General features: G+C 42.0%; 1 protein-coding gene across 2 annotated transcripts in view; it reads right to left on the bottom strand.

The window, feature by feature from the left end:
• Positions 1-1615: 1615 nt before the first annotated feature.
• Positions 1616-26800, bottom strand: part of HS3ST4 (heparan sulfate-glucosamine 3-sulfotransferase 4) — a 438490-nt gene continuing 413305 nt past the window's right edge. The window contains exons 2-3 of one of the 2 annotated variants that reach the window (XM_053556165.1): positions 3496-3619; positions 1616-3300 (exon numbers count right to left, since the gene is read on the bottom strand). In XM_053556165.1, coding sequence (XP_053412140.1) covers positions 2983-3300; positions 3496-3619 — 442 coding nt within the window. In that variant the 3' untranslated portion in view covers positions 1616-2982. Of the gene's footprint in view, positions 3620-26800 lie in introns of both variants that reach the window. The other variant, XM_053556164.1, reaches the window with a different exon arrangement.

Genomic DNA, 26800 nt, shown 5'->3' on the forward strand with positions numbered 1-26800 from the left:
GCCACTTTTCCAGAGCCCATGAATCATTCATTCCAGGGGAAGGAGGGGGTAGAAAATTAAATATAATTTATGTTTGGCTAATTGAAATCAAATACAAAATTTAATCTCCTGTGAGTTGCAATGATCACGTTTAAATAGGGCAGAAGTATTATTAACCTGGCTCTATTTCAGCAAGTTGACTTAGCTTTTCTGAATAGAAAATAATTCCTTCATCAAGCCTCCCTATTGAAGAAGGGCACATGGCTTAGTGACTCACTCCCAGAGTGACAAGGATCAAGCCTGAGTAGACACCACAAAAAAATAGAACTTAAATATATGAAATTTTCATTTCTTTTTAGAACCATGAGCTTTCAACAAGATCTCCAAATAGACTCTTTAATATAATTATCCTCAAGATCCCAAGGCTTAGTGAGGCCTCTGCACTCTTTCTCCAGGGAATTTTTGTCTACTGTTATATGCAAGGGTGTGTAAATAATTTAAGGGGAAGGTTCCCCATTTTTATTTCTTAGGGGAAATGGCTTATTCACCATTGGCTAACCATATTAAAAATGGATTTGCTTGTCAAATTTATGTGACATATTTGTGTGATGACATAGGCTTAATACCTTTCTTTAGAAGCAAATCTTGATTTTCTGTGCTGATGGGGACAGGTAGACAGTCAGGGAGATGGATAGTGGTGAGTAGGTATGACTGGAAGAGCTGAATGAATGTTTGTCCAACCAGAATGGAAGTGATGAAGGTAGCCTAGATAATGGTCTTTCTTAACCAGTAGATTAAAGTCTGTAAGGCTTTGTTTAAAACCAGAGATGCTTTTGACTGAGTTATAAGGTCACCCCTTACCGACTTGCCATTACTTCAAAGGAGACTATGTCCCTTCAAGGAAGCCATAGAACCTTCGGGGCCACTTCCCTTGGGAATAATTCCCACAGAAGCATAAAAGGGCGTAGAAAGGAGGAAGGCAGGGCAAAGAAATACACAGACAAAATTCTCTTCCAGTGGTTCTAAGTCCCAGCTTTTATATGAAAATTGTTGAAAGGATAAACACCAGAGCTCCATCCTGGTATTTCTGATTCATTAATACGTCTGACATGGAGCTTGAGAAGCTGTATCTTGAATAAACTCCACAACTAACTGTGATGTGTAGAGGTTGACACTCACTACTTGCTCTGCTTCTAAAAGCAGTCCCCCCATCCGCCAGTCTCACAGTTCACACTTTTGAATAAGCAACACGCATTTCTTCCTTCAAGTGTATGTGTGTGTGTGTGTGTGAGGGTGAGTGTGTATATTTTGATATTCCTCTTTTTTTACTTGATAATGCAGGTATATCTGTTGCCGCCAGTTCAATAACCACTTTATTATCCAGAAAAAAGAATTTTTAAGGCTGCTTCCGAATCTGCCATGTCAGGATTGGCTAAGATAGGAAAGGCTGCACCCCTTTCAGGAGCCACATTCTTTGTACGATTGCAAGAATCAGCCTGCCTTGCAGACAGAACCCACCCAAAACTCTTGGATCTGGGCCTTTCTGACCATCCCAGAGGAAGGAAGCCCCTGGCATTCCAGGGTGGTGTTGGGGTGCAGGTGCCCAGCACAAACACACCATCGAAACCCATTGATGAGGTTGCATGATGCTTTATAACAACACCGTTTTCATTCAGCAGGAGAAATGACAGTTTAATAACAACTGAACAGATTTTTAACTCCCCCCACTCATACAAATTTCCAGTTTGACTAGAGTAATTCCTGGTTTTAGACATCTGGGAACAAGTGCTTGATGTCAAATGGTACATTGTAATTGAATCCAACTAATGGGAGGGGGCACTTTATTTGGCAGCCCTTGGTTGGGGTATCTGCAGACAGCCCTTGCTCTCTCCTGCTCCACATAAACAGGATCTGACAAGTTATCCCTCTATTTCCCCAGTATCTGCCATTTCTGCAGAGAGAAAATGAAGCATGAGATGACCCTGAGGGTCATTCTGTTTGCCCCACCAAACAGGGTAGGGCAAACAGAAGGGTGGTGACTACTCCACTCTCCTTGGCATTGTTAAGGGTTATTCATAGTGAGAGGCATGCTAGCTCTGGTCTTTGCTCTTCTGGGGACCGTAGGGAACAAAGCCCACCCTTGAAGCATGCCTCCGAATCCTAGTCCTTGGGGAAGAGGGTGTTCAGGTAAGGACACCTCCCACCAAGAGAAGTGGATTTCTTCTTTCACTCCCTGGATAAGGCATTCACCTTTGCCAACTTTAGGGTTCTGAACTCTGCTACACTGCTCTGAGCACAGCCCTGTGGGCCTGAGCCTGATGCAAGGGCATATGGACAAGCTTCTGTGTAATCCAGACTACTCATGAAGAGAAAGCACTAACCCTCCTTAAAGGGACTCTTAGAAAGAAGGCTCTCAGGGGTGTCAGCTTTTTTGGTGAGGAATGTGCATGCCTCTGCCTTCATGATGTGGGAAAGGAGGAAGTCCAAGGGTTGTGAGATGAGGCCTTTGAAGAAAAGGCCAGAAACACCAGAGAAGGAAGACCTCGCTCCCTAGGAGTCCTGGAGCACAAAGTGCTTTCTCGGAGTTTAGATAGCAGGTGCTTGTGCCAGGTACAAGATTAGAACCATGGCTCCCCAAACTAGAGTAAGAACCCCACAGAGTAGACCTTTCTTTCTTTTTGGTCACTTGGTAAACATTCATAGCATTGTCTCTGACATTGGCAGCTGTTTATCCTGTCTTCAGATTCTGTTAACTAGCACAGGGTAATGAATAGTGGATTCTGATGGCCTTCTGAGGGCATCAACCAGATACTGCTGCCCAGGCAGGTCTGGCTCTCAACGCCTCTGCCTAAGCCAGCAGCTCTGGAGGCAACCATGGTGTGATGAAGGAGGAGACCTGCTTGGCACCCCAGCAAGTGAAGCTGCAGCTCCAGGGTGTGGAAGGAGATCAGGACTGAGGAGCCTCCATAGCTATTCACTAGCCTTCCCTCCACATCTCTAGCCTCATTTGTCACCCTCTTCCTGTTCCCACTGGAAGTCCTGACCAGTCATTTGGTAAAACATCATGTTGAAGGGTTTGTAGAATTTCCGCAGTCTGTGGATGACATCAGGGTCAATGCGGGGATGAGTCCGACCTTTGCTTTTGCCCAGGCACCTTGGGGCACTGCTGTCTTCTGGCTTCTTGAGGCAAGGGAACCCCTTGGTTTTGTTGAAATAGAAATGTTTCTCAGTCACAACACGCTTGAGGCCTAGAAAATCCTGGACTTTGGCCATTTCCCCAGCAGGGTCCACTATGAGTCGCTCGCCACTGACAAAGAGAATCTGAGAGAGGGGGAAATATTGGAGCCAGTTCTCCAGGTGCAGAGCGTAGATCCCTATCCGGATGGCACTCCAGGAGGCATCGATCAGCCCTAGGGTCCGGTTTTTGAAGGCCAGCACTTCAAAGGTGGGGATCTCAGGTTTCTTTGACAGTGTCTGCGTGTAGTCGGAGATGGCCCTGGTCACAGGGTTTCTTACCACCACGATCAGTTTGATGTCCTTGGCCATGGAGTGGATGCGCTTGGGAGCCTCATTTGTCACAAAGTAACTTGGAGTCTTCTCCATGGTTATCTGCCCATCCACAGTCTTGGGCATCACATTCCTAAAAGATGAAGGAAAAGGGGAGAGAATGGTTATTGCTATTCAGAAATAGTATAACTTCTTTGCATAAAATGTGTGACATAAATAACCTGGTTTGAACTAAAAATCTCAAGGCTTACCCTAATTGGCTGATGGATTGGACCCCCTCTTGGCTAAGAGGATCCCTAAAATTGAGTTGCTGGCCAGGAGAAAGAAGATCAGAGATGACTCATCATGTCCCCTCACCTTCTTAGAGATGTCCTTTGTGACTCACTAACAAGCCTAAGGCTACGTAAGACCTACCTGCAGGGCCTCAATGTTCATAACAAACCACTTGAGTCAGTCCATTGCTTTGCCTCCAATTAACAGATCCTTTATCTTAAGCATTCTTTTTCACTGGTCCTGGTCTTTCAGACAGAATCTCACTCTTTCAGCCATTTGTCAGCTAAAGAATCTTTAAACCCACCTATAATCTGTGGGTTCCTCCTTCCAGATGTCCCACCTTTTGGACCAAACCAATGTATGTTTTCCACGTGTTGATTTATGGCCTCACCTGTATTGACTGTCTCCCTGAAATGTATAAAACCAAACTGTAACCTCACCACTGCAAGTCCACTTGCTCATGGTTTTGGGTGTGGCCCTGGGTCATGGGTCTCAAATTTGGCTCAGAATAAACCTCCCTAAATTATTTTATGGAGTATGGTTTCTTTCCTGTAGACTGTAGTGAGGAGTCACCAAATGAAGTTGATAAATACTCGGAAGTTCTTTTCACCTGTATGTCCTGACTATAGTCTTGATGGTGCATTATCAGAAAAGGCAGCGTGAGGCATACACATTCTTTCTTGGGAACATTTTTTGGGATTGCTGTTCTACCTATTACCAGTTATGATTAACCTAGATATACCCTTAATTTCTCTGTGTATTAGTTTTATAATCTCTAAAATGGAGATAATGATAGCACTGACTTCACACTGTAGCGTAAGGATTAAGGGAGGTAATGCTTGAAAAGCATTTCGCACTGAATCTGCAGGTTGTAAGAGCTTAATAAATTAAGGATATTATTATTGTTGCAGAGGCTTTCAGAAAATGTTTGCACTCGGTCAACAAGACCTCCAAGATTATCTAGCCTAGGGTTAGCAAACTACCACCCATCTCCTGTTTTTACGTGACCCCCAGCTAAGAATTATTTATGAACTTCCAATGGTGGAAGAAAAACCAAAATAATAATAGTGTATTTTTGATGTATGAAAACTGTATGGAATTCAAATTTCAACGTTCATGAATAAGCTGTCATTGGAACAAAGCCACACTCATCCTTTTACATATCAGCTATGGCTGTTTTTGCAATACAACAGCAGAGCTGAGCAGGTCGTGGAGACCACATGGCCCACAAAACCTGAAGTATTTACCATTCAGTCCTTTAAGTTTGCTGACCCCTGACTCCAAAGGTCTTATTCTGCAAATGAGAAAACAGCAGCCCGGGGACAGGGAAGGCAATGGGAATCAGACCCGCTTTGTGACCTCAGCAAACTGAAGTACATTCTGAGCCTTATTGCCCTCATTTATAAAATTCCAAAACCTAACCTAAAGTTTAGTTAAGAATAAAATGACATATAAAATGAAAGCGTCTAGCGTAGGTCTGGTTCAGTATGTGAGATTGTATCCTGTCTTTGCTCTAGAGGTTGCTCAGGGAGTCACTCCAGATTCCAGACCAGGGCCCAAATCTCTTGGTTCTCTACTACTCCACACGACCTCACCGTCCATGTTTGCCTTATGGGGGAACTCCAAGATATTAAAAGGGGTTGATGCCATCCTCCCCATCATCCCAGGCCTATAAGTGATAAAATGAAGCTGGGGATCCTATTATACAGCCAATTTGCTATAGGCATATGTAGACTAAAGTTAATCGACGATAAACCTGTTCAATACCTGTTGGTACAACAGGCCATCTGCCACCATGTGCTCCATTAAGTCTATTCACTTCCCAGACTTGCACCAAAGTGGTACATTTAGGATTACACAAGACCTCTTTGTTATGATGACATGCTTTTAAATGTCTCAGCTAATAAAACTTAATATAGATGAAGATCCCTTAGCTTCCTCTACCATAATTAAATTTATTTACTATCGTGTGTGTGGAGAAAGAATGACTTCTCTTTTATCTCTAATTCACATGCTCTGTCAATAATTAATTGCAACTGGGTTTTGAGGTTTCTCGGCAAGCACTTTTATGAGGCAAGAGGAATTTGCCTCGTGGAGAAATTCACATAGCACTGGACATTGTTAGGAGCATAATGGCTGGGCAGCATGGTGTTTTTGAATCAAAGCAATAGACTTGGCCATAAATAATCATGCTTGTCTTGGAGTGACACATTCTCTAAAGTATTCTGAATGTCTTTTTGTGTGCATGCCTATTTGCCCCTCACCAGATCAATTTGTCTAATTTGCAGGGGCAGGACCACATAACACAGCCTTTGGGAATCAGATTTGCCTGCGGTAAGAGTTCTGCTTCCCATGGCACTTTGATGGAGTTACTAAACCCATTATGAGACTTAATTTCTCATCTAAAAAATAGGGTTAATAAGAGTCCATCCCTCACAGGCTTTTAATGAAGATTAAATGTGATAATACAGGAAAATCACTTAGAAGAGTGCCCAATTAATGCCAACATTTTTTTAACTTAAGCCAGCTGCCCAAGATCAAGATCACTGTTACATCAATTCTTACAGAAGGGCAATGAAAAAAATACTTAGATTTGACCAAAATGGAAAAGGCTGAATAATACGATAACTAAGGGACCAATTTACAAAAAAAATGTATTCCAATTCAAGGCAATACCATCAATTGCGCCTCCTGATCTGGTGGCTGGTGACCATTTGTTCGGTTGAGGTATAGGAAATATATCCTATTTTTATTAATATTTCAGTTGTAGAGATGTATTCCTTTACCTAAGGATGAAATTCATATCCTGTATAAAATATTAAATAAATGTTGATGCAAAAAAGTGAAAAATTGGCCTTTTTCAAATTTTAGCCCTTCAGATGTATTTTTCGTGTGCTTGTGTTGTATTTTTCTTTAGTGCTGGAGCAGCTGCTCAGCTTTTCTTTTCATCCATTCTTTGCTTCTTAGACCTCAGTGCTTGCCTTTACATTGAGCCCCGTTCAAATCCATCTCCTTTACTCCAGCTAATTGACAACCTGTCAAGATCTTTGTGGATCTGGAGTCTTTTATCTGAAGCATCTAGGATGAAACGGTACCCAATTTATAAGCCGGCAGACAGAGAAGAGTTAGTGTGTGCCTAGCTTAGAGCTCTGTGCAGAAAGGAATGAGGTGGGGGGAGGCATTAGAAAAGTTTCTGCTGAAGGTGAAGGGGAGCAGAGGTGCCTATATGGCTTTGATTATCATGGTACAGATGAATGTTTAAGAGAGCTCCTGTATTTGAGGTACAGGTGGTAAGTCCATCTCAACCATAGTGGCCTGTGTTACCTGGGTTATTTTGCACTAAAAAGATATCCAGTGTCTGCTTGAAATCTATGAAGCAGCAATTCCCTCCTTTGTATTATAAAACAGATTCTGAATCAGTTATACTCATTCAGTCATTTTTTGTTCCATCAATGATCCCTTCCCAATAATGTAACAATGAACACAACAGACAGGGGTCCTTTATTCCACTAAGCTGTCAGATGACAAATGTTGAGCTCTTCACAGCATCATATAATGAATTATTTTAATCAACAGAGCACACACTATTATTATTACAGTTTTACAGAGAAGAAAACAGGCTCAAAAACCTAAAGATACATTCCAAGGTCTTACTGAGTGAGGGTTCCTCTTGTTTCTAAGTTCAGTGGCTGAGCCAAAGTAATTCGATACCAGTATCAATGCCTAACACCAGTTCCTGGCAAAAAGCAGGTGCTCAATAAATACCTGTCATATGAATAACAAGCCATTAATCTCCACTCCTAACTCTAGACCAGTCCTAAGGTTTGGCTTTTGTTGTGATTGGTTTGGAGCCTTTACTTTTCCTTTTCCCCCTGATTCCTCACCAGGACTCTCTCTTGGGCCTCCGATCCAGCCATGATTTCTATAGTGTCTTAGTCGCTCTCTTTTTGTCACATGGAGGAGACATCTCTTTTTTGAAGACACATCCCCCATCCCACTCCCAACCTGGGCTTTGGATCTTATCCCCCTCCACCTTTTCAGGAACTTTTCGCCTTCTCCCAGGCTTGCAGTAAGCTCTTCTCAGCCTCATGTGACATTTCAACATGCTCATGTTCTCACATCTTGGAGTGCTTGAGGAGCAGAACGGTAATGCCAGAGAAGAGTGAGGAAAGGTCAAAAAGTTGAAAAATAAGATTTGGCAAATAGGCAGAGAATAGACCACGAAGGGCCTCAGAGACCACAGGAAAGATGCTGGGATCTTTTCTACATGTGATGGAAAGGTATTGAAGAATACTGTATAGGAAAATATGATAAAATTTACACTTCATTTTTTTTTCCTAGTGGCTTTGTTGAGAACAGATAAGAGTGTAGCAGGGGACGGAAGGCAATCAGCCAAGAGCCCATTTCAGGGAAGCAAGATAGACACAGTGGGGCCTGGATGTAGGTGGAGAGGGCAACACGGTAAGAAGTGATCAGAATTGGGATGGATTTTGAAAAGAAGGCCACCATCCTTAACAATGAGCAATGTATGCATGCGTGTATGTGGGTATGCAAGAGAAAGAGAGGGGTCATAGATGACTCCAAGATTGTCAGCCTGTGCTAATGGCTAAATGGTGGTGTAGTTTACTGATATGGAGAATACTGGGAATACAGTAGGTTTGGGGGGAAGATACCAGGTCTGATTTTGGACTTGTAATGTGAGATATCTGTTACAAACTCAGGCAGAGGGGTTGAGTAAACATCTTGATAACAGAAGCTGCCATCTAAGGGAAACTCAGGTTGGAAGTGGACATTTATGAAATGTATTCATGCACCTGCCAGGGAGCAGGGAGAAGAATTACTGCCACTCTTTACCTTCACTATTATAAGACAGGACTTGCCCTTTTCCTCTGAACTTCTCTGAAGTTTTTTCAAATAGGATAGATGCTCAGATGTTGGGTATGCAAAAAAAAAAAAATCCATTAAAAAGATTTTCACTAATTTGATTTAATCCCCAGAGTCCTTGATAACTGCCTGTATTACAGAGCTTAGAATAATGTTATCTATGATTTGTCCTCATACCCTTCCTAGCTAGTCTCAGTTTCTTGAGAACATAGGGAATGTTTGGTTCACCTTTGTAACCCCACTGCCTAACATGGTATCTGCCACAGCATAGCTGCCCCATAATGACTTTTACTCATCAGATGAATAAATGAATGACATGTAAATGAATACATGGTCCCTAGAAATCTGGGAGAACTGGGGCTCTTTTGGAGGACATGGCTCCTGTAGGAGCAGGTTTTGTGTGCACAGGGGTCCAGTGTTTGTAAGTTTCACACCATCCCAGTTTGAAAGACCATGCACTTCAGCGTGGGCCATATGGTGAGAAAATACTGCATCTGGGCTTGCAACAGCTTGTTAACAGCATCTTGGGTGCTCAGAGCAACCGTGACATCGGTGTCAACACACAGTCCTGAAGCGAGAATCATTCCACAAGATCACACATCTGCTCTCACAGCCCCAAATGTTTATAAGGCACTCCCTGGCTCACCCACCCTGCCCCAACACCATCGGCTGGGGCTGGCCCTTTGCTCAACACAGCCCTATCACCCCAGGGGAATGCAGGTCAGCTTCTGGAGGGCTCACAGGAAACAATGATAGCAGTAGTTAACACACAGCCTATGGTGAGCACCACCATCCACCATTTATGGAAAGGCCAGAGGACTTCCCTATGTGCTTTTTTTTTGAGACAGTCTCAAGCTGTCATTTTGGGTAGAGTGCTCTGGCATCACAGGTTATGGTAACCTCCAATTCATGGGCTCAAGCGATCCTCTTGCCTTAGTTTTTCTATTTTTAGTAGAGATGGGGCCTTGTTCTTGCTCACACTAGTCTTAAACTCATGAACTGAAGCAATCCACCTCGGCCTCCCACAGCTGGGATTACAGGTGGGAGCCACCACGCCGGGCCCCCTAACCACTTTTTAACTTAACTTGCCAGGTTTGTGTTGTGCCTACTAGCTGTGTAATCCTGGGCAATTTACTTAACCTAAGTAATTTAATGGATCTATTTCATCATCTGGAAAAAAGACATCATAATACTAATTATAAAACTCTTCCCATGGGGAATATGTACATTCTGTATGTAATAGCTTTGAATATGTTAACTATTAAATTTTATTTTGTTTTTTATTTTTTGGAGACAGAGTCTCACTTTCTTGCCCAGGCTAGATGCCATGGCATCAGTCTGGCTCACAGTAAACTCAGTCTCTTGGGTTCAAGTGATCCTCCTGCCTCAGCCTCCTGAGTAGCTGGGACTATAGGTGCCCACCATAACACCTGGCTAATTTTTCTATTTTTAGTAGAAACAAGGTCTTGCTCTTACTCAGGCTGGTCTTAAAGTCCTGACCGCAAGGGATCGCCCTGCCTTGGCCTCCCAGAATGCTAGGTTTATAGGAATGAGGCACCACACCTGGCCAGCTGTTAAATTTTGCATAATCATTTCCATTTTAGAGATTGGGAAACAGAGACCGAGTGAGATTGATTCGTTTGCCCAAAAGTTTGCCACTGTTTACCCAAACAGTGAGATTGATTTGTTTGCCCAAAGCGGCAATAGGTGAAGTCAGGAATTAAGTCCTAGGTCTGTCTGACACCACAGTCTGACAACACTTAGTCAAACCACAAGTCTCAACAAGGTTACATGGCTGATGCAAGGTCACTCTGCTAGGAAGTGGTAACCTTGAATCTTAAAAGGAGACTCATGTGTGCTGCAAAGGTGAGCTACCCAGGACTGACCACTGCAAGTTACAGAAACATAGTCCAGGAGCCCCAGAAATTCTTGCCAGATCAAGCTACATCATTCAGTTTGTGATCTCTCTCTCTGGGGCCTCCTCAGTTGAAGCAAATGGCACCATCATGAATGCCGAGGGAGAAAGCAATAACCCGTATTAGATATAAAGTGCCCATTCTCTCTGGAAGGGTCAGGAGCACAGCTTGCCTTTGCCTGGCCTGAATTAGAGGTATGTGGGCACCTTACATTTTCCCAAATGCAGTGGAACAAATGGTGCATAAATTAGCAATATTTTCTGAGCCCTCCTGATGAACCTGAGAGAATGGTGGTTAGAGCAAGGGCATGAGGCCAGCTCTTCTGCACTGAGGAAAGAAATTCACTTAAAATTTCAGTGGCGCACCTGCCACTTGCTTTGCCCTGAGAGAGGCAATTGCACATGTTAACCTGGTTAAACCTCACAAGTACCACTGAGCCCTTTATAGAGATGTGAAAACTGAGAGTCAGAGATATAGTGAACCTAGTCCAAGGATGCATAGCCCTGCCCAGTTATACTGGAAAGTTCACTATGGTTTTCAAATTCATATTCATAAATCCTAAAATTCCTACAGGTGAATAGACAAACCATTTGGAGACCACACTGTTATAATATAGACCCAAGAAAAGCAGTCCTACCCATGGGCCTGGGGCCCAGTGGCTATCAGCCTAATCTAGGCTGAGAAAGAAGGGATTATGAGTTGCAGTTCTGACTTCACGATAGAACTCGAATTAATTTAAGGCAGGGACTTTCCCTCCTTGGATTTCCAATTCCTGTACAATGAAAGGGCTATGTTAATATTCATTCCTCATTAATTCCCTTGAATATTGGTGCTTATTATGGACCAGATGTTAGGTATGTGTTGCTGACAAAGCAAGCTTCGTGCCTGCCCTTCAGCAGACTATAACTTCTTTATAGGAAAGGCCTGACTATCCCATTTAGTGAAGTGGTCTGTGGTTCAGATGAGACATCTCTGCTGTGGACAGAGGTCTCTTTCCAAACAGAATTGTATCTGCTGAGTCTCAGCTGCACTGCCACCCACCTACAAGAAAGAGGAGGAGACAGAGAGGCACGGGGCGAGAGGGAGAGGAAGAAGAGAAGGAGAAACAAGGATGAGGGAAACTAGAAGGGAGAAGAAGAAATAAAGACAAGAGGAAAAAGGACAATGAGAAGGGGTCGGAAAACTGAGCTTTGAAGATGCACAAAGAATTTAAATAACTGGAAAATAATGAGGAAAACATCCCAGGTTTAAATGACACAAAACCACATTGTGGTAGAAAATAGTAAACCCAGGTCTGATGCATTTTTGTTGTTTGAGAATTTCTGCCAGGGAGGTACAGTCTTCAAGATGAGAAGTTTTGTGACAGTCTTTGTCAGAGACATTCCCCTGAGATGGTAGTGACAACATCCCTATTAAAGTAGGCTGTAAAGGGAGATACTCGTTATTCTCCATGACATTAACAAATAAAATGAGGCTCAGAGAAGTTAAATGTTCCATCTAAGGTCACACAGCATGTATATAGTAGCGTTGGGAGTAGACACCCCGCCTAGTGGGTCTGTGCTCCTTACCTCTATTCAATGTAACAAAGAACAAGAAGGTAGAACTGAAGCTGGAGAGAGCAAGAAAAGATAGGATGGTGACCTCAGGTGCAGAAACAGGGTCCAGTAGGCATTCTTTACTCTGGGGGAGAATTCCTGGGCACATGAAACAAAGAAACCAGTAAGGTCTTAAGGTTTGGCAGTAGGGGTGAGGTTAGCATCAGGGAGGGCAGTATTTAGGAAGTTCCTGCCTGAGGGCTTGGACATTATTCCCAGTGACAGAAGAGAAGGGTCATTTGCTAAGTTTAAGGCTCTTGGTGAGTGGGTAGGGGGAGATCAAAGGACTCAAAGGGAAGAGAATGTGGCTAGATGATGTATGAAAAACCAATGGATTATGGTGACCTATTGAGAAATTGTCCTGTTTGATTTTGCCTCTAGAGATTCATTACTACAACCACCCACCACCACCACTCTACATCTCCATGACCAAGAAGGGTGGCCAGTCCTTTATTCCCAAGGTCTAGCTAATTTTTTTATTTCTAGGAAGATGAGCAGTTTCTCTACTTTATGAACTGCAAAGGATTTTAGAGAACCTTTGACACACCCACTTCGAAGGCTTTAGATTCAAAGATCTAGGTCTAACCCAAAGTTTCTTACTCAGCACTGTCAACATTTTGGGATGGGTAATTGTAGTAGTAGCTGTAGTAGCTGTTGTAGTAGCTGTCCTGCACACTGTAGGATGTTTATTCAGTTGGATCCCTGACTTCTGGCCCCCAGACGCCACAGCAATCTCCATTTAGGATGATTTGAGTGTCCAAGTCCAAACTGAGAGCCACTTGTCTAACCACAGTACTTAGACTTCAGTCCAGGCTCTTCCTTTTATTAGAGGTGGGGCTCTGGGCACATTAATTCATCTCTCTATGTCTACATTTCCCCATCCATAAAATGGGATGATGATGATGATGACAATAATACATATCTCAGAAGGGATTTTTTAAACAATTAAATGAGCCAATGCGTATGCTACCTTGACTGCCTGAAGCATAATGAGCATTATGTAAGAGTTTGCTATCATCATTGTTGTGGATGTCATCACACCACTGTGGCAATCAGGAGGCTGTGTCACAACTCCTGGAGTGGTGAATAGTGGGATTGCTGAACACAAAGCCTTGGATTTGGGAAACCTCCTGTGTGGATGTTCACATGGACAGGCACTAAGTCCTGAGTCTCTGAAGATCTTCTGCCCATGCGTGCCACAAAGAGGGGTAGAGCCACCAATGGAGCCAAACCCTATGACCATGAAAAGATTAGGGCTGTTCTCTTATGTCCCCAGGCTGCTCCACAAGAGCTGTCTGAGATGGCTCTGAATAATGACCAATACAGGACTTATGTTCAAATTAGCCATGTGGGTTTTAATCTGAATTAGTAACGAAGATCCCCTCCCCCTTTTTTTTTGAGACAGAGTCTCACTCTGTCACCCCAGGCTAGGGTGCTCTGGCCTCATAGCTCGCAGCAACCTAGCAACCTCAAACTCCTGGGCTCAAGTGATCCTTCTGCCTCAGCCTCCTGAGTAGCTTGAACTATAGGTGTGCACCACCATGCTTGGTTATTTTTTCTATTTTTAATAGAGACGAGGTCTCACTCTTGCTCAGGGTGGTCTCAAATTCTTGAGCTCAAAAGATCCACCTGCTTCAGCCTCCCAAAGTGCTGGGATTATAAGCATAAACTACTATACCTGGCCCTAAGAATCTTTCTTAAAACCTAAGGGCTAAGGAGTAATTTATCTGTTTTATAGAAGAGTATTATCCACAGACACCAAGTATCCAGGTCTTGTCTGGGATTGTATTGTGAAATGAAAACAATCTACTCAGTTCTGAGGGGCCAGGTATATATTCTGGGGTTGTGTCAGGCAGGGTGGCAGAAAGGCCAAGAGATGAAAGTGAGGACGCTTCTGAGTGCTTAAGCCATGGGCCATGGGCCATATTTGTGACTCAGCCAGGTGATGAGGGAAGGAATTAGGGAGACATGTGAAGGGCAGGAAGATAACAGGGAGCAGAAGGGTCCAGAGGTTTTGCTGTCAACATTGGGGATAAAGAGTTGATGCCTCTGTAGGCACGATGGGAGAGAACTGAATTCTCTTCAAGTTTTTCTTGATGGTTCTTCTAAGACAAAACCACCGCAGATGAACTTCTGAAGATTTCATGATAAAGGAATGAGGTGAGTGTTCAGGGTCCCAGTAGAGCCAGCAAACAGAAACGAGAAGAGAGACTTATGAGGATGTATTTCAGTTTGAGAAAAGGACTATTTGGAAAAATGATACACATTACTCTCTCCTGAGAACACCCAAGTGCCATGAATTACTTATGGATGGAAGTCATCTCAAAGGATCAGAAGTTAAGGGTGCTGCGGATCCTATGAGGCAACTTCTTTTTACTTGGTGTTCAGAAGGGCAATAAAAGACAAAAAGAAGTGGGAAAAGAGAAAAACTCTTTCCAGGCCATTTCCACCTCTGTAACAATTTGGCTCCTGGCTCTTTGGAGAGAATGTTAGGGTTTTTTGTCAACTTTACATGAGTTTTTACTCCCTCATCAGTTAGGAGCTGGTCACAAATAATACGATGCCCCCCACATCCATGTTCTTGCATTGGGCCCCAGAGAGAAGCCAGCCTGGTAGATTCAGCCATGTGGCACTTTCTCTGATGCTTGGAAGAGTGTGTAGGTGTTGTGAGCATGTCCCACCAGCCCTGGAGAATACCAACATGCTAGTTTATCATAGAGGACTGAAAGTCTTACTCCCATGCTCTTAACAGATTTCCATACTGATCTCTGGAATGACCCTGTTTCCCTTCATGGGATCTGAGTTTTGGAATCCATTTCTTATGCAAGTAATTACGAATTTATTTATTTTTATATCAGCATCATATATTATATACAATGCTTATTAGTGTTTTTTAACAGGAGAAAACCAAGGTCCCTATACTCAAATTTTAGTCATAGTGGGGGTAGGGAGAGAGAGAAGGAGAGAACACTATTCATTTCTTCATTTAATTTGGCAACTGTAGTGTGCCAGGCACTGTACTAGTATTAATATCAGGAGATAAATGAAGAGTAAGACCTTGCCCTTAAGGAGTTTTCATTTTCTGAAATAGTAAAAATAGCTTGAGAGGTCCATCTAATCTCTTAAGAACTCACAGTGGTCCATGAGTTTCATTGGGCTGGATTCGAGTCCCTCGTCAGCTCTTTCAGAAGATGCCTGAGTGCGTCGTCCTCTTGATAGAGGCCTGTGGCTGAGGATTGAATCTCAGTGTTCCATCTCTGTACCACACGTACCCTGAACACTTCATTTCCTGTCTTTGATTCTCTGTTTTATCCTTTGTGGATGATAACATCTCAATGTTCTTTCACAAGAAACAATGTATTGGTAATGAGGCCTCTTGTTGTAACTGCTAGTACAATGGAGCATATAATAAATGCAAACAAATCTATATGTTGAGTGAGTGAAGGAGAATAGCCCTGCTCAAATTCTTTTTTTTTTTTTTTTTTTGTAGAGACAGAGTCTCACTTTGTGGCCCTCGGTAGAGTGCCGTGGCCTCACACAGCTCACAGCAACCTCCAACTCCTGGGCTTAAGCGATTCTCTTGCCTCAGCCTCCCGAGTAGCTGGGACTACAGGCGCCTGCCACAGCACCCGGCTATTTTTTTTTTGTTGCAGTTTGGCCGGGGCTGGGTTTGAACCCGCCACCCTCGGCATATGGGGCCGGCGCCCTACTCACTGAGCCACAGGCGCCACCCCCTGCTCAAATTCTTAATCTAAGTTACTATCAGTGGTTAACTCATATACGCACTCTACATAAATATTAACTCCAATTCACAAAAAAAAAATCTCTCCAGTGGGTTTGACAGATATCCCAACTGGAAATCTCCTTCCTCTTGCCACTCTGAGATCCCCAAGTGTTACAGAAGTCTCATTACTAAGCAGAGCTTGTCTATTCCATTGGGCCCAGGCCTTATGCTACACAATTTTTATCTCTCTCTATCATCTCTGACTTTTCTCCATGGAATTACTCATCTTTACCATTCACAGACCACCATATGCCATTAACCATCAATAGACCACCATAAAACATAATTTAAGTCTGTCATATCATTTGATTTAAAGCACATATGGATAGAAAGTTATGAATTCAATAATCCTTTTTTGATTGAATCATCACTGAATCTACATTTTGGAAAGGTTGCCGTGTGCGTGTGTGTGTGTGTGCATGGATCTAACTGCAACTTAGTTTATACTCAATATTTGGTCTCTACAGGGATGTGGTAATAACTTGGAATTATTCTCAAGCCCACAGGTTGAGAAGCACCGATCTCAAATCTAAACTATTGCCAGCCTGCAACCTCAGCTTACATCAGTGTGCTCATCCTGGCAACTCTCCCTCTGCCCCCTTCTCTTGTGTGATTGAACCACCTCACTTCAGAGGTTATAACACAAATATGTTGGCTGATTTTGAACTAACAAGATTATGGAACACACTTTACCTGCCCCCGACTGGGGATACCCCCTGGTTTGCGCTTCTCTGCTACTTTATTCATACACATTCAACCCTCTGCAGAACCTCACACACCAACCACTATTAGCCATTATATTGTGTGTTCTTTCCTCAGGCTCAGCATTTCAAAGGGAAGGTGCAACAATTAAATGACAATTATGGAGGTGTCAGCACGCTGCATATGTACCTTGTGCTCACAGCTGAACAGACAGTGACACCAGCCGGCTCCTCTCGGGAAGCCTGCATGCCTGGTCTCCCAATCTCACACTCCACTCCCAGCTGTGTGTCAGCCCATCACAGCCTCAGGGATGCTTATCAGCCTTCCCTCCTTCTCACCTGCATCCTGCAGCTGATCCGAGCCCGGTTTGCTCTTCTGAATCTGCCTTTGACCCACCCCACTCCATGCATGTCTAAGCCCTGCAACCTTGAACTGTGTGCACCCTCACAACTCTGAGCCTCTGCAAGATGGAGACACTGCTCTTTATGAAGGTGACCACCAATCTGCCCAGTTTTCATTCAAATCTTGCCTTGACTTTCCCTGGACGACTCATTCCCTTGTTCTACCTGCCTTGCAAAATACTCCCACATCCTATTTATTTATTTACTAAAACAGAATCTAAACATCCTGCCACCCTGAGTAGAGTGCAGTGGCATAATCACTGCTCAGAGCAACCTCAAACTCCTGGCTCAAGTGATCCTCCTGCCTCAGCCTCCCGAGTAAGGGACTATAGGTGCCTGCCACAATGCCTGGCTAATTTTTCTATTTTTAGTAGAAATGGCTGGTCTCGAACTCCTGAACTCCTCTCGCCTTGGCCTTCCAGAGTGCTAGGATTATGGGCATGAGCCACAATGCCTGGCCTCCATTTTCTCTCTTTCTTTTTTTCTGTTTAGTAGCCTCAGGCCAGGTTCAAACCTGCCACCCTTGGTGCATGGAGAAGGCACTCTAACCATTGAGCTATGGGTGCCAAACCCTCCATATTCTCTTGATGGAGGTCCACCAGTGGATTTTCCAGAACCTCACTCATTGGCCCCTTTGGAGCCATTGTCTACCTCCCTGGGTAAATATCCCTCCAGCTTCTCCAGCTGACTGTACTTGCTCTCTGTTCCTGTAACCCTAGCTCTGTGATCCTCCCTCTATGTGACTTTGAAAGACATGCTTACCCACCTCCAACCTCAGTTTCTTCTTCATACAAAGTGAAGATCACAACTAAGATCAATCTCAGAGCATGTTTTATCAGGTCAAGAGGGTAGTGCTTATGACACACTTCGCAGGGTGACTGAAAGGAATTAACCACACAGCAGGAGTGTGGATTATGCTGCTATTCCTTAGGAAGCCCGTTTCTTCTCTGTGTGTTCTCAGAAAATGCTGTCTTCCAACCTGTGTGGATGCTGAGTGAGGTCATTAACTTTTACTTCATGTTCATCTTCAAAATGAACTTTATTTTTTATAAATAAGTTATGCAAGTTTCTTCCTGGAGATTCAAGAAAACTGGTCAGCAAGACAGATACTGTTCAGTCAAAACACCTAGTGTTTTATTGGTGCACGTGTCCCTGGGATTAATAATGCCTGGCTGTGGGAACTTGTAAAATGAGTCAGTCAAGACAAAGTATCCATCCATTCACATAACAAGTGTGAACATCTCTGTGTAGAACAAGTGTGTGTTGCCACACTGCCATGCACCAGCTCTAGAGTTTGGTCGAGACTGAGATACAGTTTTGAAGGGAACACGTATTCTCTGCTTAATAAATTCAGTCCTGAAGTCCCTTCTCTCTAAATTTGGCTAGGAGAGCAGGAAAATCTCTGCTGCACTTGGCAAAAGCCTTCTATGTTGCCCTTGAATTGTTTCCTTCAGAAAGTTGTAGCCCCAAATCAAGAGCTCGTGCTTCCAATGATGTAGATATAATCACAAATCAATTAGTGCGTGCTACTCGGCCTGCATTTAGACCTGGCTGTCACCGTTTGAGGTGCATGAAATACTAAACAAATTTTTGAACCAATCAATCTGATCATGCAACAGATGGAGAAACGACACACAGAAAAGGAAATAAGTACACACCTAGTTAGGTATTCACAAACACACATACTAGTACACACTGTGCTGTGAAGATTCTTACATTACCAGATATTCATGCATGCCAATCCCCCAGAGTCTCTGTCACTCTTGGTATCTGCCTTGGCTCTCTCATTAGCTGGCTCTCTCTCTCCCTTCCCTCTGCTCTTCCCATAATTGGCTCCTTCTCTTATTCAGCTCTTGAAGCAAATATCACCTCTTCAGAGAATAACTCCCACCCCCCCGAAACCCCATCTAAAATCACTCTCCTTCACATCAGCCTATTTTGTTCTCTCTGCAAGGTTTACTGCTATCTGAAATTATCTTGTTTATATGTTCGTTTTCTGGTGTATAGTCTGTTTGTCTGTCAGCAGTCCCAGCACCTTGTTCAGTGTCTGGCACCAAATAGGTCTCAATAAATATTTGTTGCAGGGGTGGTGCCTGTGGCTCAAAGGAGTAGGGCACCGGCCCCATATACCAGAGGTGGCGGGTTTAAACCCAGCCCCGGCCAAAAACTGCCAAAAAAAAATGTTGTTGCATCACAGAAGAAATAAGAAAAGAAGGAGAAAAGATAGGGAGAAAGAAGAGAAAGAGGAATAAAAAAGAAGGGAGAAAGAAAAATGTGCCCAAATCGAGATGCAGAGGCAAACCAAATAGATTTCCTAAAGCGGCTCATGGCAGCATCCCCTTGCGTTCCCCCATAGCCCAGGTCTCACCCACCACTATCTGCTCACACGCTCTGTCTTAAGCCAGCAGTGATTCTGCTTTTCCTCGCTTGCTCACCCTTTGACACATCCAATAAGCCCATCCAGGAAGACTGTCAGTTGCCTCTATCTCTAAAACACATCCTTCTTCCCATCATTCTCATGCCAATACCCTAGTCTATGTGCTGTCATCTTTAGCCTCTACTACTCCAACAGTCTGTTTCTCCCTGTCCTGTTCCCAAATGACATGTCCTGGTGTCATTTTCCACATCAGGTAGGAGTGAGTTTTGAAAAGCTAACACTAGCCGAGAGGGAGACAGGATAGGCGGCTGAGTGACAGATTCTGGAGCCAACTGCCTGGGTTCAGATACTAATTCTACTATTTGCAGACTGTGTCATGCCTGTTATTTATTTAGCCTCTCTATGCCTCTGTTTTTCCATCTAAAAATGAATTTCCTGAGATAACAATAATTTTTCATTGGTACTATTGTGTGAGCCAATACACATAAAATCTATCTACAAAATCTTTCTAAGAACTCTTACAAGCTGTTGGTGGGAATGCAAGCTAGTGCAGCCACTGCGGAAATTTTTAGTGAGGCGATTTCAGCAATTCTACTACTGATTACGTGGTATCTACCCATAGGAAGAGAAATCTATATATCAAAGAGATACCTGCGCTTCCATGTTTATTGCAACACTATTGACAATAGCAAAGGTACGGAATCAAGCTAAGTGTCCATTTGTGGATGAATGGATAAAGAAAATGGGGAATATATACACAATAGAATACTCTTCAGCCATAAAAAAGAAGGAAATCATGTCATTCACAGCAGCATGGATGGAATTGGAAGTCATTATCTTAAGTGAAGTAAGCCAGGCACAGAAAGACAAATATGACATATTCTCACTTCTAAGTGGGAGCTAAAAATTTGGAACACACAGAGGCAAAGAATGGAAAAATAGACTAAAAGACTGGGAAAGGGAAGAAAGGGGGGTGGCGAGGAAGATGGAGTGGGTTAAAGGATACAAACATACAGAAAGACACAAGGAATCAATTAAAGGTTTCATGACCATACTTAACAAAATCATATTGTACTCAGTGATGGAACCTGGAATACCCTGACTTGACCACTACACATTATAAACATGTAACAAATTTTCTCATGCACCTCATCAATTTGCTCAAACAAAAAATATGCACCCAAGTGTTAAGTTATTTTTATTACATCACTCCTTTGGTTAAGTCCTTTCAGAAATCTCTCATCATATTACCAAAAACTAACCCCCTTCTCATGATCTACAAGGCCCTATGTGTTTTCTAACCTCAAATACTGTTTCATCAAAGTCCAAGCACCACTGGCCTTCTCTCTGTCTCCAAAAATTCTAAATGCCTTCCCTCACTGGGAGCTGGTATTTGCTTTTTCCTTGTCCTGAAATGGTCTTTCTCCCCACTTTGCAGAGCAGGCTTTGTCTCATCATGCAGGTCTTATATTAAGTGTCTGGACCTGTGTAGTCCATTATTATGTAAGTCACCAGCCACAAGCAGCTATTTCAATAAAAAGTCAGTAAAATTAAAAATATGATTTCCCAGTTTCTTCAGCTACATTTTGAGTGCTCAGCAGCTGCAGATGGATAATGGCTACTGTTATGGCAGTGCAGACATAGGAAATTTCAAACATCAGCAGAGAAAGTTTCTATACGATGATGATCTAGATTATCAACTATGGTTTGGTAACATCTACACACCACTTAAAAGTCTTCTCTAAGGCAGACATTCCCTGATCATTCTACCCAAAATGGCACATTCCCAGAGTCATGTTCCATCCAAGTGTTCTGCTTTATCTTCTTCATCACACTTTGGTCAGGCTCTGGAAACAATTGAATTTACTCATTGGTTATGTGATTGCTGGTATCTCCCCACCAAGAATTAAGCTCCATGATGGCAGAACATTGCCTCGTTCCCTGCTCTATCTCCTTTACCTACAATAGAGCATGGGATGTGATAAGGGCTTTGTAAGTGACCAGATAAATAAATGACCTCTCTAGATATGCACCTTCACATTTTCTTTCTCTCTCTTACTGACACACACACACACACACATATATTTTATATACCCAAAGAGGCCACACACATGCAGAGAAGGAGGCAGGTCCTAAGCTGCTGATAGGTCAACTTCCATCTCTTTGCTACCAGTTGTTCAGAAGGCAGAACAGGGTGAAGATGCTGAGGTGAAGATTCTGAAGATACTGACGCATTCTTAGCCTAGGGCAGCAGGCACAGGATAAGTAGCTATGGAGATACCTCGACCAGGAAATCTAAATATAATATAGAATCTTCAGCCTCCAGCCTCTGGGAAGACAAAACAGAGGAAGAGCTGGGGCTAGAATTTTAACCGAAAGTTAGTTTTAGAGTTCATGTTAGAGGTCAAGTTGCAGGTCAGGGACAAACTGAGGACTGGGAACAGAAGTGTGAGGAGCAACCTGTTCTACCCTCAAACTCAACCACCTCATTGGAAGCTACTTTCTTAGGGGAGTAGGGAGTTGAACTAGCTGGTTTGTTTGTGGTTATGGGGTCTGCTGCTTCTATCTCCAACAATTTCTGCACCTGCAATTCTGCTGCAAACGGATCAATGCCCCAAAGTCATCACTACTCTGGATGCACATTAGAATTCTGTAGTCCCAGATCTCTAAAAAGAGAACTATGAAACTCTGAGAAAAGAAATAGCTGAAGGTGTTAACAAATGGAAAAACACCATGCTTATGCCTGGGAAGAATCAACATTGTTAAAATGTCCATACTACCCATAGCAATCTACAGATTTAATGCAATCCCTATTAAAGCACCATTGTCATACTTTAAAGAGCTTAAAAAATAGTACTTCGTGTTATGTGGAATCAGAAAAAACCTCAAATAGCAAATACATTACTTAGAAATAAGAACAAATCAGGAGGTATCACATTACCAGACTTCAGTCTATACTATAAATCTAGAGTGATCAAAACAGCATGGTACTGGCACAAAAATAGAAAGTAGATTTATGGAACAGAATAGAGAACCAAGAGATAAACCTAGCTACTTACCATCATTTGATCTTCAACAAGCCTATCAAAAACATTCAGTAGGGGAAAAGACTTCCTACTTAACAAATGGTGCTGGGTAAACTGGCTGATGACCTGTAGAAGACTGAAATTGGACCCCCGCCTTTCACCATTAACAAAAATTCTCACTGGATGAAAGATTTAAACTTAGGACATGAAATTGTAAAAACACTAGAAGAAAGTGCAGGGAAAACACTTGAAGAAATTGGCCTGAGAGAATATTTTATGAGGAGGACCCCCCCGGGCAATTGAAGCAACACCAAAAATATATTACTGGGATCTGATTACTAAAAAGCTTTTGAACAGACAAGAGCACAGTAAGTAAAGCAAATGGACAACCTTCAGAATGAAAGAAGATTTTTGCAGGTTATGCTTCCCACAAAGTTCTGATAACTAGAATCTACAGAGATGTCAAACTAATCAATAAGAAAAGAATAAATAACTCTATTTCTATGTGGGCAAGAGACTTGAATAGAAACTTCTCTGATGAAGACAGGTGCATGGCCTACAAACACATAAAAAAATGCTCATCATCCCTAATCATCAGAGAAATGCAAATCAAAACCACTTTGAGATATCACCTAACTCCAGTAAGATTAGCCCACATCACAAAATTCCAAAACTATAGATGTTGGCATGGATGTGGAGAGAAGAGAACACTTCTACACTGCTGGTGAGAAAGCAAGCTAATACGACCCTTTTGGAAAGAAGTTTGGAGAACCCTCCAGGAACTAAAAGTAGACCTACCATTTAATCCTGCAAGTCCTCTACTAGGTATATACCCAGATGATCAAAAATTATTTTACAACAAAGACATTTGCACCAGAATATATATTGCAGCCCAATTCATAATAGCCCAGCCATGGAAACAACCCAAGTGCCCATCAACCACACGCCCATTCCACCATATGTACACCATGGAATACTATGCAGCCACAAAAAAGAGATGGAGACTTCACACCTTTTATGTTTACCTGGATGGAGCTGGAATATATTCTTCTTAGTAAAGTATATCAAGGATGGAAAAAAGTATCCAATGTACTAAATACTACTATGAAATCAATATATAACCACCTACACACTCATACGAATGGCAAAACATAACTGTAGTCCAAAAAGTAAAAGGGAAGAGAAGAAAGAGGGAAGGGGAGGGGGATTTGGGAGGAGGAAGGGTATTTGGGGGGACCTCACCTAATGTGCATGATGCAATGGTACATTTCAAAACTATTAACAAATGAGTATAATTGTGATGGATGTGTTACTTAGTTTAATGTAAGCATTTCACATTGTATATTGAAGCAGTACCCTGAACCCCATAAATGCATCAATGTACAAAGTTATGATTTAATAAAAAAAATAATAAAATAAATAAATAAAAAGAATTCTTCAGTCCCCACAGGGAAGATTCTAATTCAATTGGTCTGTGGCTGTTCCTGGTCACTGGTATTTTTTGAAAAGCTTTCCAGGGGATTTTAATGTGCAGTCAGGATTTAGAAACACATCACCAAGCCAAATTCCTTGAACAAGAAAAAGAATATCCTGCTAAGGTTGAATATCCCTTATCCAACATGCTTGGGACCAGAAGTGTTTCAGATTTCAATTTTTTTAATTTAGATTATGGAATATTTGCATTGTACTGGTTGAGCATCCCCAATCCCAAAATCCCAAAGCCAAAATGCTCTAATGAACATTTCTTTTGAATATGAGGTCAATGCTCAAAAAGGTTCAGATTTTGGAGCATTTCATATTTCAAATTTTTGGATTTGGGATGTTCAACCTGTATTCCATGAATAAATATATGTATAGATGGACAAATAAATAAGCAAATGAAGGAATAGTTAGCACATTTGGAGAACATTTAATATTTCTCATTAAATATTTCACACTGTATCATTTCTGGACATCTACCTGTATTTGTGCTCAATATAGTAGATTCAATATTTTTCTTTAAATCTACTTATTTTTTATTTGGTTTAAAAATCTATTAAAATAGCAATTATATGTAACTACCTTGAATGGAAAGTGATTATACCTTAGAGCCTAAGATGAATCCCAATTATTCCCATATCCTGGTACTTGTATAACATCCTCCCCTTGAATGTGGGTCTGAACGGGGACTTGCTTCTGACTGGTAGAACTTGGCAATGGGAATTAAATGAATGTTCATGATGCATTACATATGACTTGCAACTTCCATTTTGCTGGCAGGCTGTCTCTAATAGCTCTCTTTTTTGGTAGCTCTGATGAAGAAAGCCACACTATAGAGAGGACTATTTATTAAGGAACTAAGGATAAACCTCTGGTCAACAGCCAGCAAGAAGCTGAGGTCTTCAGTCAATGACCCACAAAAAACTGTCTCCTTTTGGGTAAGGGAAATAAGCAAATTTAGTAGAAATTTCAATAAAGAGCAGGGCACAGAATTATATATCATATATTATACATGTAGAAAATCCTATATGCATAGGATTTCTACTAAATTTCAAATCAAAAGCATTTAAGTATGGTCCATCTCTGATAAACAGCATTTTAATTAAAACATATATTTCATAATTTAAAAATAAAAAATTAACATTGCTTATTTCCCTTACCCAAAAGGAGATATTAGGTTCAGAGTGAGGGGCAGGCAACAATCTTACCCTTCCTCTCTTTTATGGCCTCTCTTTTATGGTTACTTCCTATATATGGCAATTGTAAGGAATTACAAGGGTTCTCTATAGCTGAATAACAAACTTAGGACTTAAAATACATTTACAATCTCACAATTTCTGCAGTTTCTCTGCTTTGGAATTTCTTGCAAGGATTTAATCAAAATGTTGGCTGGGGCAGGGGTCTCATCTGAAGCTCGAGTGGTGAAGAATCTGCTTCCAAATCGTTGTTGGCAGGATTCAGTTTAATACTAATATGAAACCAATAGATAAACAACAACCTGTCCACACTCAAGAATAACACAGTTGAATTCAATTTGGTTGCTTATAGTTTTTACAGTGTATATCTATATCTATATAGATTATATATATGAGTAATTTTGAAAATACACATTATTCACTTTGTGCCAGACATCATTTTTAGCACTTCAAATAATTTCAGATTAAAATAAGGGTACAAATGATTAGGTTACATTGTTCGTGTTCCTTTGGTAGAGTTCAAGTTGTAGTTGAGCCCTTCACCTAGTGGATGTGCTGTATACCCCTACCTTGTGCCCATTAGATGAGATCATACCAATCCCCTTGTCTCTTTCTGTCCCCGCCAACCAAATTGAATTCAACTGTGTTATTCTTGAGTGTGGACAGGTTGTTGTTTATCTATTGGTTTCATATTAGTATTAAGTACATTGGATACTTGTTTTTCTAGTTTTGTGATACTTTACTAAGAAGAATGTGTTTCATTAACCTGGGCAGTGTTAACTCTGCCAAGGTAAATACAAAAAAATGTAAAGTCTTCATCTTTTTATGGCTGAATAGTATTCCATGGTATGTGTATACCGCAGCTTATTAATCTATTCACGTGTTGATGGGCACCTAGGTTGATTCCATGTTTGAGGGATTATGAATAAAGCTGCAGTAAGCATCCTAGTGCAAATGTTCTCTGAAGAAAATAGACGAATGGCCAACAAACATATGAAAAATTGTTCACTGTCCATAATCATTAGACAAATACAAATCAAAACCACCCTGAGATAACACCTAACTCCACTGAGAATAGCCCACATCACAAAATCCCAAAGCTGCAGATACTGGCATGCATGTGGAGAGAAGGGAACACTTTTACACTGCTGGTGGGATTGCAAACTAATACAGCCTCTTTGGAAAGAAGTATGGAGAATCCCGAAAGAGCTAAAAGTAGACCTTCCATTTGATCCCACAGTCCCATTACTAGGCATTTACCCAGAAGAGAGCAATGTTAGTTTTTAAAGACCTGCCAGCACCAAACTGAGATGTTATCCTTTGACTTAAAATACATCTTTTCAAAAAGATGGTAAAGAGATTATTTTCTTTCCCCTACCTCTATCTAATTGCATGGCTCTGGTCTTTAATTCCTGTAGACAATCACATTTTTCCCTGGGCTTCCAGATCTACATCTCACCCAAGTTGGGGATGTGTCAGCATTCTGAGTACCCCCAGAAGATAGCCTCCAGGTAACAGCCTCCAGCTGAGCTCCTACACAAGGTTCTGCACCTGTCTTTGTCCTGTTTCCACCACTTTGTTTCTCTCTACAGGACTGAGATTTTCTTGCCCATTTTTCTGCTCAAAATTCTAGCTCGCCACTATAGTGGAAGCATATATCCACCTAACTCCCTTCACTGAG

Source organism: Nycticebus coucang, chromosome 12 (assembly GCF_027406575.1).
Source record: "Nycticebus coucang isolate mNycCou1 chromosome 12, mNycCou1.pri, whole genome shotgun sequence".
Taxonomy (NCBI): Eukaryota; Metazoa; Chordata; class Mammalia; order Primates; family Lorisidae; genus Nycticebus; species Nycticebus coucang.